The 13,336-nt window shown below is 36.2% G+C and overlaps 1 protein-coding gene across 6 annotated transcripts in view; it reads right to left on the bottom strand.

Annotated features, from left to right (window-relative positions):
- The window catches only part of LOC106868966 (uncharacterized), a 184,839-nt gene that overhangs the window by 37,492 nt on the left and 134,011 nt on the right, over positions 1 to 13,336 (bottom strand). For all 6 annotated transcript variants that reach the window (XM_052973867.1, XM_014914442.2, XM_014914441.2 and 3 more), the window contains one exon: positions 7,844 to 7,981. In XM_052973867.1, the coding sequence (XP_052829827.1) occupies positions 7,844 to 7,938 (95 nt within the window). In that variant the 5' untranslated portion in view covers positions 7,939 to 7,981. The remainder of the gene's footprint in view (positions 1 to 7,843; positions 7,982 to 13,336) is intronic.

Here is a 13,336-nt window from a genome sequence, read left to right as displayed (position 1 = left end):
TAGTTAATCTATTCAAAAGTGAAAAGCTACATTTATATCAAGTTTCACATTCTGTGCATGTATTATAAATTCTAAAGATAAAGGAAGTCATTGTAGAAGACATACGACTCTAAGGAATTCTTGAGTCATTCAATGGAAGTCCAATGTATAACATGGAAAACAGACATAAAATGATAATGATGATATACAGACATACCAATATATATATATATATATATATATATATGCATACACACACACACACACACACACACACACACACATATGTGCATATATGTGTTTGTGCAGAAATGTGTTTGTGCATATATATATATAAATATATATATATATACATACTTAAATACACACATACAAAAATCAATAAAGAAAAGCAAAATTTTTTTTTTTAATGAATTGTTAAGATAAAGGAATCCATTGCATGAAAAGTGTAACTCCAGGGAATTGATGAAATGGTGAAAGTAAAGCATAAAGGAATTGGTCAATGTAAGGAGCAGAAGAAAACACCAGAATGGTTTAGCTTAAAGCACTTCAAAAGAGAAGTGGGTCAAAAGAAGGAAGAATTCCATGACTCAGACATAACAACCAAACCTACTGCTATAGATATGATGAAGTCCTACAACTTGAAGGCTGGGGTAGTGAGCTATTGGTGTCTTGATTCTAATAAGTCCAAATCCTTACTACAAGCAATCATCATCATTATTTAACATCCACATTTCAATGCTTGCACAAGTCAGATGGAAACAAGTGAAGGTTCATGACAGCAAAGGTATCTGGCCATAGAAAAATCTGTTTCCAAGCAAAGTAATATTTTCCTGTAGCTAAGCATTTTTCACAGAAGGCAAGAAATGAAGAGCCTTACATGACAATGAACTCATTTACAACTATCATGTGATGTCAAGGCAAGAGCATACATAATCAAATGCACACACACAACAGGCTTCTTTCAGTTTCTGTCTACTAAAGCCACTCACAAAGCTGTGGTTACCATAGAGATATTGTAGAAGATGCTTGCCCAAAGTACAGTACAGTGAAACTGAACCCAAGATCACATGGCTGGCCAGCTATACCTACATCTAAACCGTTAATAAATTTCACAAGGTTTTGAAGTAGGAATGGGCAATCTACAGCTCTTTGTCGTTTTTCCCTTTTTATAGCATACATCATATTTCTAGATTGTTCATTTAACACCCATTAATCCCTAATAGTATGGTACTATATCCTTGAGCTGATCAAAGTCTTGTGAGTGGAATTGGTAGATGGAAACTGAAAGAAGCTCGTTGTGTGTGTGTGTGTGTTTGTCCTCCGCCACTGCTTGACAAATGGTGCTGGTGTGTTTATATCCTTGTAACTAAGCAGTCCAGCAAAAGAGACTGTGAGAATAATTACAAGGTTTAAAAAAGAAAATAAGTACTAGAGTCAATTAGTTTGATAAAAATTAATCAAGGCATTGCCCCAGCATGGCCACAGTCTAATGACTGAAACAAGTAAAAGATAAAAGGTATTTATGTTAAAATATACTGCATCTGTTTCCATTAATTTTGAAAATAATACTGAATTTAGTAGAACGGTCATTATTAGGCTGTTATTTGGAATATAAATTAACATGAAATTTCAATTTAAAACAAAAAAAATTACTTCATAGAACCAGGGGTTGTTTCAGGCAGACTGGTATAAAAAGGATTAATGTGTTGTCTTTTTCCTTTTGTATGTTTACCATATTTTTTCCTTTTTATAAAGAATATGATTTGAGGTAATTTGGCTTTTATTTCTAGTTGGTTGATTGACTACACAGAGGCACCTTTATCAGCCCATAAGACCTTCCTTTTATATCATAATGCAAACAGCCCAGGAGTTAGAGTGTTAGGCTTACAGTCATAAGTTTGATAGTTCAATTCCTATGTCCTTGAGCAAGGTACTTTATTTCATGTTATGCCAGTCTCTCAGCTGTAAATGAGTACCAGCCTAGTGTGGGTACAGTCTTCTTTTTCTTCAGCTGTCACATTCTCAATACTGCAGAAGCACAAAGGGGAGATGGCCAAAATGATGTCTATATGTGCTCATAACTGCACAGAGTCAATAAAACAACAAAAGCTAGGTACATGTTATGTCTGTTGTACTTGTTTCTAGGTGATGTATATGATTGGGTTATATCATAGTTGTAAAATGTTGTGCTGAAAGGACAAAAGTAAAAATAAACAAATATCTTGGGCAAGTGTATTTTATTATAGTCTTGGGCCAACCAGTACCTTGTGAGTGAATGGTAGATGAAAACTGAAAGAAGCTTGTCACACACACACACACACACACACACACACACACACACACACACACAAGTCTGTATGTGTGTGTGTGTGTGTGTGTGTTTATTTGTCCCTTACCACTGCTTGACAGCTGGTGTTGGTTTGTTTACATCACTGGGCAGTTTAACAAAAGAGTGGTGACACATAAAAAGCACCTTTTGAGCGTTGGGCCTTACAGAAGCAATATGGCCAATGCTGGTGTCGTGGAACGAGCAACCGTGCCAGTAACACGTGATTGAGTGCTAGGCCTCACGGAGGCAATGACAAATGACAAAGACCTTTGGCAATATGTTGTGCTTGAAAAGGAAGATCCGTCAAGCCAAGTGAGATCATAGTCATGGCAGATACTGGTGTCATGCAACTGGCACCAGTGCGAATGGCATGCAAAGGCACCCATTACACTCTCAGAGTGGTTGGCATTAGGAAGGACATCCAGCTGTAGAAACCATGCCAAATCAGACTGGAACCTGGCGCAGTCCCTCAGCTTACCAATCCTGGTCAAACCGTCCAACCCATGCCTGCATGGGTAACAGTCGTTAAATGATGATGATGACGATGATGATGACTGATAGAATAGGTACCAGACCGAAAATAAATACTGAAGTCAATTTGTTGAACCAAACCCTTCAAAGCTGCATTCCACTAACTAAAGCAAGTAATCCAAGTATACAAAACAAAGAATAATAATAAACACGACATCAGCTAATGACATATTTGAGAAAGCACGAGGTCTACCCAGTTTAAAAAGTCAAGATCATGCTTAGGCGGTGGTGGTTTTAGTAATAACAGCAAGGGTGACAATTGTGCATGTGGTGGTGGGGTGCCCACATTTAGTTGAGTACTGACTTCATGATATTATGTTAGTTGGAGGTCAAATAAGGTTGGTCAGTAGCAGCAGAAATTTCAGAGCTGAGAGAGAAACTGGTAAGATCATAGTGTCTACTTACTGCAATTATTTAAAACACCTGCTTTAAGGAAGAAACAACGTTATGAACAAATAATATAGAGAGGTTAATGAGATTGACATTGTTCATCAGACCCCACCAGAGTGTGAAAGGTCACACAGACCTAGGAATGCTGAATCAGTGTGTGGGATGTAGTTTGCAAAGATTAACTGATAGGTACAGAGAGGTATGGAGCTTTGATGGCCACTACATGTGTATTTGTATTGGCAAGGATCGAGCATGTTAGAGCTTATAACAACAACAAATAACAAACTATGCCCTTTGTTGTTTGAATCAAGCAGACCTATGATCAAAAGAATTCTAGCCATAACATCACATTGTGACCATCCCATTTTTATTTCCTTTTTTTGTGCAGGGGAAGAGGTGCAGAAATGTTGTATTTAATGTATCTCTGTCTTTTAAGATGGAAGGGTGTGGAATTACACTGAGATTTAGCTGCCATTTCTGGAGGTTTGAGTGTCCATACAGAGGCTTAATCTTTGCCTTGTCTTCTTTGTTGTTGTTGTAATTTAAATACGAGTGTATGCAGATGCGTGCATACATATGTATGCAGACACACAAGCACATGCACAAACTACAAATGTACACATGCATACATACATATTACGGACTCTCCTGTCATAGATGATAGATGAGGGTTCTGCAATTTCTTGCTGAACAACCTCCTGCACAGATGATTTGTTTACAGCGATCAAATGTCTATGCTCTACATTAGCTCACTCCTTCCAAATTGCCACTGCCTGTTCAGATACATCAGATGTCAAAGTGATCACAGGGTAACATGAGATGAAGAGTTTTGCTCAAGAACACAATGCATCACCTGGTCCAGGAATCAAAACCACAATCTCGTGATCACCAAACCCTGACCACTAGGCCCTGTGCCCTTACACACCCACACATGCACATGACAGGCTCTTTCCAGTTTCTATCTATCAAATCCATTTACAACAATTTGGTCAGCTTTGGAGTTGCAATAGAAGACACTTGCTCAAGGTGTCATGAAGTTGGAGTGAATATGAGAGCACATGGTTGGCAAGCAAGATTCTTAAATGACACAGCCACAAAAAAGAAAAGAGAAAACCACATAAGCTACAATATATATGTGTGTGTGTGTGTGTGTGTGTGTGTGGATAGAGATATAGTAATGTGACAGCTGTAAAATATATTGGTTTCAAATTGTGGTACAAGGCCAGCAGTTTAGGGAGAGGAGGTAAGTCGATTACATTGACCTCAGTGCTTGAATGGTACTTATTTTATCAACCCTAAAAGGATGAAAGGCAAAGTCAACCTCAGCAGAATTTGAACTCAGAATGTAAAAATAGACAAAATGCTGCTAAGCATTTGACCGGCATGCTGGCAATTCTGCCATCTCACTCACTTTAGAGCTGTAAAATACATTAAAAGTATATTTTAACACAAAACAAACATTTACTGATATAGAACTCAATGCACTGGACAAAGTGTGTGCACACACATGCACACTCACACACACATACACGGAAAGCATGCAGAGACACAGCACAGCAAGAAGATGAGGGTGTATTTGGTGAATAATGGAATTGTCTGTGAATGACTAATCTAAGACTGCACACAGAACACATTTTATGGATTGGAACAAAGCTTTTATGGAGACACAAACAAAACATGAAAGAATATCAAACTTCACTTTTAATTCTTTTGTGTGTCCTTTGTGACTAAAATAGGTTTTATGTCAGGTGTCTATGTATGTATGTATGTATGTATGTATGTATGTATGTATGTGTGCGCATGGGTGTGTGTATGTGTTATATATATATATATATATATAAACACAAAAGTAAATATGCATTTGTATGCACCTGCAAGTATGTTATGAAGTATGTTGTTTATGTCAGCACACACACATATGTATGTGAACTGTAGTGAATAGCATAAATACAAATAGTGATAGGGTACATATTTGATATGAGTCCCCAAATGCGAAGAGTTCCACCTAGGGGCCAATCAAAGACCCTACAGATCCAGGACTACACTGACTAACAAAGGTTAATGCCTTCTCCATCCCATCACTCTTTTGGCTATGAATAAACTCATTCATTTAGCTCATGTTTGCCCTTCATACTCAGAGTTATCCTTCAACAAAAATACTTCAGAGCAGTATCTCCCTCTAAACTCTCACTCTCCACTCCAAGTGGAAATTGAAAAAGTTGATAAAAGCTGATAAGGGGCTAACTAAAGGAGTGTGTATGTCCTCAGTCTTTTTTCAGTCACATCCACCAATTAATCTCTTTTACTATCACATCCAGATAGAGGAAAATTGCCTGCCCTTTCTGGACAAAAGGAGCCAGTGAGATTATCTCTAAGAAGGACCTAAATATATACAACAACAGTTGCTTCACAAAACTCTACAAGTCAACAATGCTTGTATGCTGAATGAGTTCATGCCATGCAGCTAATGGCACTTCATTGCCTGTAGTGTTTATCTCAAAGCAGCAATGCCTCCCCTATTCCCCATAACATTGCTACTTCAAGGATTCTGGACATTGTCTATAGTCCCCAAACTGAAAATTCTCTGGAACAGACCAGCCAGTTGATTCGTCCCCACCCACTTTTCCAAGTATGTTGTCACTCTTTCCCATCATTAGTTCTTGGTTAAAATGCCAACAAGGAAGTCCCACTAGTCACACTACCTGACTGAAAGAAGACTGTGAGCATTTGGCCAGATAGTCAGTCTTGATCCTCATTCAATCTAGGACTGTAACCCCAAAGATGTGAACTTTTTAGAATAAAAATGTGCCAAAGAGCAACTGCATATGCTCTTCATCCAGAAATTTCTGTAGGTGCTACAGCGATGGTGTATGTCTGTATGTCATCAGTCACAGAATGCTGAACTCTTAGCAGAGATAGTGTTGACAGCACATGGACTGTTTGACAGTGGAACATGTCTCTTATACAAGAAACAATAGCACACATTCTAATCTAATCAGGTGAAATAATTATATCAGTGTTTGGTTCATCAGTTAATCTACCTGTGATACCACAGCATCTCTTATGTGTCCATAGTTTACACTAGGTGCAGCAAATGGTATTTCTTCCAACTCTTTTACTACATATGGAGCAAGGCCATTTATCTGATGGACAGAAAGTTTTATCTTCTTTCTTACTAACAACCATTTTTGTCACAGCTTGGTTAACTTTAAGGCCCTTTGATTTCAGGTTTTGTTTCCATACATGGAATTTCTTCTCCAATTCTACTAAAGATTTTGCAATAAGAGCAAGGTCATCAGCAAATAGCAGTTCCCACGGGCACCCTGTTTTGAATTCCTCTGTTATGGCCTGGAGGATTATAATGAAAAAGAGTGGGCTGAAAACTGAGCCCTGGTGAACCCCTACCTGAACACTAAATTCATCACTGTATTCATGGCCAACTCTCACCTTACTGACAGCACCACTGCACATAGCTTGGACAGCTCTAACAAGCCACTCCTCTACTCATAACTTCCTTAGAGACCACCATATCAGAGAGAGGGGAACTCGGTCAAAATTTTCTCCAAGTCGACAAAAGCTAAGTACAATGGCTTACTTTTGACCAAGTACTTTTCCTGCAGCTGTCTCACTAGGAAGATAGCATATGTGGTACTCTTCCCAAATACAAATCCAAACTGCATCTCATCTAGTTTAATTCTATTTCTAATCAATTGAGCTATAACCCTCTCAGTAATTTTCATGACTTCGTCGAGCAGTTTAATACCTCTGTAGGTGTTTCTATCTAAGGTATCACCTTTACCTTTGTACTTGTAGCAGCTAATTATAATGCTACTACATCAGTCATTGGGGATGGTGCCTTCCTATATAACCTGATTAACTATACAGGTGACTATGCTGTATCCTACGCCACTGGAAATTTTAATCATTTCGGCAGTGATTCCTGATGTATATACAGGGTGTCCCAAAAAGATGTACTCACTCTTTGACAGACGATTACTAATGCATTGCTTTTTTTTTATTTCTAAATGACAATAAATAATCGTTTCTACAACAATTTATTTTCCTGAATTTAATTTAACTTTTTAGGATTGTATGTATATCAATAAACATCTACTTGAACACAAAATGCATGAGTACTGGGAAGTCAAAGAGTTAGTACATCTTTTTGGGACACCCTGTATATATATATATTATCATTTAATGACAGTATAAAGGTACAAGCTAATAGATTCTTGCTTTGGAGACACAGGTCTAGGCAGGTTTTTATAACACACCTTGTATGTATGTATATATATGTGTGCGCGCGCGTCTGTGTGTGTGTGCGTGTGCATGTGCGTGTGTGTGTGTGTGTGTGTGTGTGTTCCTCTTTATCTTGACATCACACAATGGTTGTTTGTAAACAAGTACCAGCATCATACAAGAAGTGTTCTTTGTTTATAGCCTGCTACGAAAACATGTCTAGTCATGGGGAAATATCATTTCACTTGAAATCAGGTAAGTGTTGGTGACAGCTGTAGAAAATTTACTTTGATGAATTCCATCTGACCCATGCAAGCATGAAAAAGTGGATGTTAAAACGATGATTATGATGATAAATAATAAAAATCTTACCATAGATTTTCCTCTTCATCAATGAGTTGGCTATGTTTGCTGCCAATGGACTTGGATTTTATAACTGGTACTCGACTCATTGTTAGAACAGGCATTCCATTCCTTAGTGCCTCTCAGCACAACAGTACATCATTCTACCTGCAATAGGAAGAGAAAGAAGAATTGGTAAGATCAGTAAAAACTGGACAATTGGAAGAGGAGAGGCTGGACAATAAAACCGAAGAGTAATGTATGAATTTTGTGGATTATTAAATTTATGCTCTTCCACTTTGAGGTCAGCCTGATTAAATAAACATGTGATCAAAGACATTCCATGTGTGACCATCCCATTTTATAATATCAGAACAAATATTACCCAATATGTCCTGTATGTTTTAAGATAGCTTAAAATTTTGGTGGAAGAGGGCTAGCTGATTACATAAACCCTAGTGCTCAACTGGCACTTACTTTATTGCCTCTGAAAGAATGAAAGGTGAAGTTGACCTTGGCAGAATTCAGATTTAGAATGTAAATCCAGAAGAAATGCTGCTAAGCATTTTGTCCAGTGTGCTAATGATTCTGCTGGCTCATCATTCTAATAATAATCCTTTCTACTAGAGGTACAAGACCTGAAATTTTGAGGGAAGGGTAGTGGGTTAGATTGACCCTAAAAAAGATGAAAGGAAGAATCCATATTAGCAGAATTTGAACACAGAAAGTAAAGAGTGATGGAAAAAAATACTGCTCTAATGATTCTGCCAGCACAAATAATAATAATAATAATAATAATAATAATAATAATAATAATAATAATAATAATAATAATGATAAATGCTTTGATGCAGTACCAGGCACTGGCTCTCATGGCTGCTGATTGGAAGTGTTATCATGTACATGTTTTGTCTTAGTATAAAAGATGGGCTACAACAAATATTCTGCTCAAAACCACAGATTTGCTTGTCAGTTTGACTTTAACGAGTTGAGCATGTTCCTTGGTGGCTGATGATATGTGCATCTCTGATCATGAGCATTAGTAGTGGGGAAGCATCATAGCCATGTGTTGAGAGGGATTCTTTGAGGTTTGAATAATTCACCTCTGAAAACGTTGTTTTGTTCCACATCCTTAAACAAACATTATTCAGGGATGGGCTACTGGACCTGAAGTAAATTCCTTATCAGATGGGTGGCCATGATCGGTATACTGGGCTTCGTATATTTTACCCCGGTGTCACTTTGATGGCATGCACTGCTCTCTCACTCAATGATAATAATAATGCTTAACATTTCAAGTAATGAGATAAAAAGAAGAATTGAGAGGATAACTGGATATTTTTGATGAGAAAATGGAAAGCTCACACAGGCATACACATACATACTTACACAGGTATACACATCTAAACAGAAACACAAAAATACACATACAAAAATAAAATTGACAAAAAGAGAATCATAAATAAAAAAAAATAGTGATATTAATGAAACTAGGCATTTTAACACAGTCACACATACACCCACACAACACATACATACAATATATACATAGGTGACTGTCCTCTTGCAGCCCTTTTAGTCACCTTTTATAACATACATAGAAATACAGGCAAAGCTATTCTAAGACTGGAATATATACAGTGTCAAAAAGCATGTGTATCTATAACTTGCAACAAATATGACCAGGTAACAAGTACCTTGCTTCATTAATTGTTTTAGGTGCCTGAGTAGGTGTGAGCAGACATAAACATTCTGTTGGCCCTTCCAGCAGAATACTGAAGATGTGACAGCTGGTGGAAGAGAGAACTACACCAGCAATAGCATGATATGCTACCCAGTGCTCTGCTCAAAGACACAGGCTACACCATCTGGTCCTAACCACTAGGCCATATGCCCTCATGTATTTGGTCTCATACACAGTAATTTTTTCTTCTACTTATTATTAAGGTGGTGAGCTGGCAGAATTGTTAGAGCATCAGACATAATGCTTAGTGGCATTTCTTTCAGCTCTTTACATTCTGAATTCAAATTCTGCCAAGGTTGATTTTGCCTTCCATACTTCTGGGGTTGATAAAATAAGTACCAATCAAGCACTAGGGTCAATGTAATTAACAATCACCTTCTCCCAAGAAATCAAATTTCAAGCCTTGTGCATATAGTAAAAAGGATTATTATTATTATCATTACTGAGTGAGAGAGCAGTGCATGCTATCAAAGTGACACTGGGGTAAAATATACGAAGCCCAGTATACCCATCACGATTACCCATCAGATAAAAGTACACAAGGCACATGCATCACAACCATATGTGCATTACATGGTGATCTCATATCAAGATAAACAGCACATGACCTTGCAGGTGGGGCCCAGTTAGAATTTTCTTTAGGTTGAGTAAAATTCCTGAATAAAGTTTGTTTAAGCATGTTGAATGAAACACCCATGTTTCCAGAGGTGAATTATTCAAATCTCAAAGAATTCCTCTCAACACATGGCTATGATGCTCTCCCATACTATTGCTCATGATCAGAGACGCACATATCCCCAGCCACCAAGGAACATGCGCAAGTGGCTATGGTCAAACAACTGACAAGCAAATCTGTAGTATTGAGCAGAATATTTGTTGTAATCCGTCTTTTATACCAAGACAAAACATGTGCGTAATAACACTTCCAATCAGGGCATAATTATTATTATTATTATTAACACGGCAAGCAGACAGAATCATTAGAGCATTGGACAAAATGCGTAGCAACATATGCTCCAGTTCTTTACGTTCTGAGTGACATCCTGCCAATACTGACTTTGCAGTTCATCCTTTTGCAGTTGATAAAATAAAGTACCAGTCAAGTACTGGACTTGACATAATCAACTAAACCATTTCCCCTAAAATTACTGGCCTTGAGCCAAAATTTGAAACCATTATTATTGTTGTTGTTATCAATAATATTTTAAAAGACACATAAAAGCAACCTATAGAGTCTTCATAAAAGTTTTAAAAATATAGATTTAATAAATAATTTAAAATTTTGCAAAAACAAGACAAAAAACTGAGGGTATGTAGGCAAGGGATGAAAACCTAACACATAGAGATATATTTTAGAAAATTTGGTGATATATCTAATGTTTTATTTACAATTAAAGTGCAGAAGAGACATCAAAGGGAACAAGAGAGAAAAAAAAACTAAAGCAACAAACTATAAAAGTATTTTTTTAAATGTGCAGAAGTCTAAAACAAAAGATGAAATTCAATGAAAGATGTGACATTCTTGTATGGTGTTGCTTCCATTAAACTTTTATCTCGATATATTTCACGGAAACAGAGGTTCCTAAGTGATTAAATTGGATGTTAATAATAATAAAATTTACATTTCAAATAGCATGCGTGTTTATGTTTTATTCTATTTTATAATCTTTTGTCAGAACTCCCCTCCTTATCATCCTTTATTATCTCTTTCCTCATCCCTGTCTCTCTCTCTCCCTCAGGTTCCTTTTTTCAAAGCTGCTTGCCAAGAGATCAACTGATAGAGATCATGTAATATATCATCATCATTTCTACACACACACACACACAATTATATACATATATATTTGGGTGAAAAGAGTATGTTTATGTTTATGCTTGCACATATAGATAATTTTTTAGATGATAATGATACACAACACACATACAGACATTTAAATATGCATAAGAATGAGTAGAGAAATATGTGTCTATGTATGTATGTGTGTGTGTGCATATATATACACACACACACAGACATATATATAGACACATAAACACATCATATATATATACATCATTATATATATTCATATATTTAAGTAGAAGAATCAAGACTTCATATTGTATTCATTTAACACTTAACTCTCTAAAGCCCAGACTACTTAGCAGCATAAAGGTACCATAAGGTGATTGTGTCCTTTTTCCAGGATAAATAAATAAAATAAAATGATCAACCAAGTATGAGGGGGTGATGAAGGAGGAAGAAGAGATAGCAGATGAGGCAGAGGAGGAGGGATGAAAGAAAGAGGAAGAAGAGGAGGAGTGGATGAGGATGAGATGATGAGAGTGCTTCATGAACTCCCCTACCACCTATCTGCATTCTCCAGAATTAGCTTTCTGCTACATGAAAAATTAAAAGTAAAAAAAAAAACTTATTTCTTACAATTTAGAAATGTTTTTTCAACAAATATTTGACATCTACCACTGCACCTCCTGTCCTCCACCCCCTACCAATTAGCTAAAACATTCTCATCTCAAAATTGCTGTAAATTTTTTAAAGCACGAGAATAAAATTCATTTCATTAACAGTAGACAAATTGATATATGCAACCACCCACACAGTCACATATTCTATTATGGATATTTTTTTTCAATTCATATAAACTTTAAAAAATATATAATAAATAGAATTTAGAATAACGATAATAATGGTATCAAATTTTGGCAATTTATGGGGAGTGGGGTAATCAATTAGAATGATTCCAGTGCTCAACTGGTAATTATTTTATCAACCCTGAAAGGATGAAAGACAGAGTTGGCCTTGGTGGGATTTGAACTAAGAATTTAATGAAACAAAAAATGCCACTAAGCATATTTATTTTCAACATGGTAGCAATTCTGTCAGCTCATGGTTAATTTCATACAGTGTGTGTGTGTGTGTGTGTGTGATGTACACATCTACACACACACAATGATATGAAGTTTAATGTAGCCAAAATTTGAGCTTTGGTTACTATAAGATAAACTTGTTCAATGCTCAAAATGAGGAGTAGAGAGACAGCCAACAACTGATGAAGGTCGTTCTTTATGTTACTTGTCCTGTGTTCCATTTGTTTCTCTCACTGTTTGCATATTAAACTCATTTGTTTTCATATTTCATGTTAACTGTTGGTGAAGTCCTGTACCCATATATGCATATGTGTGTATATATATATATATATATATATATATATATATATATGTGTGTGTGTGTGTGTGTGTGTGTGTGTGTGTGTGTGTGCATATTTATATTAAGAAAGATAAATTAAATATAGATATTCTATTGACATTCAATAATTTATTATATTACAATATTACATTAAATACTATGAATATAATATATTATATATAATATATAACATAACATAATATTATATAAATAATTATCAAAACCGTAAAAGGCCAACAATGTACAAAATCACAGTTCAATTATATATAAGTCACTTCAGAAAGACGAAATCCTGTCTGGGAAGGACAGCTGGATTGTAAAAATTAATTCAAATGTCTGTGTTATGATCATAAGCATTAACTATTCAATCTTACATCAATTACAATTAAAAAACAGGGATAAATTATCCAAGTAGATACCATATGGTGTATTTTATGTGCCACCCGCACAAGAGCCAGTCCAGGGGCATTGGCAACAATCTCTCTCGAAAGTCCTTACACATGCTGCGGGCACAAGTGCCAGAAAGGTGACGCTGGGCACAGGTGCCATATATATAGATATATACACACATTATATATATATATATATATAT

This window comes from Octopus bimaculoides, chromosome 17 (genome assembly GCF_001194135.2).
Source record: "Octopus bimaculoides isolate UCB-OBI-ISO-001 chromosome 17, ASM119413v2, whole genome shotgun sequence".
NCBI classification, from domain to species: Eukaryota; Metazoa; Mollusca; class Cephalopoda; order Octopoda; family Octopodidae; genus Octopus; species Octopus bimaculoides.
Note: the sequence above shows the minus strand (reverse complement) of the source record. Positions and strands in the feature narration are given on the sequence as shown.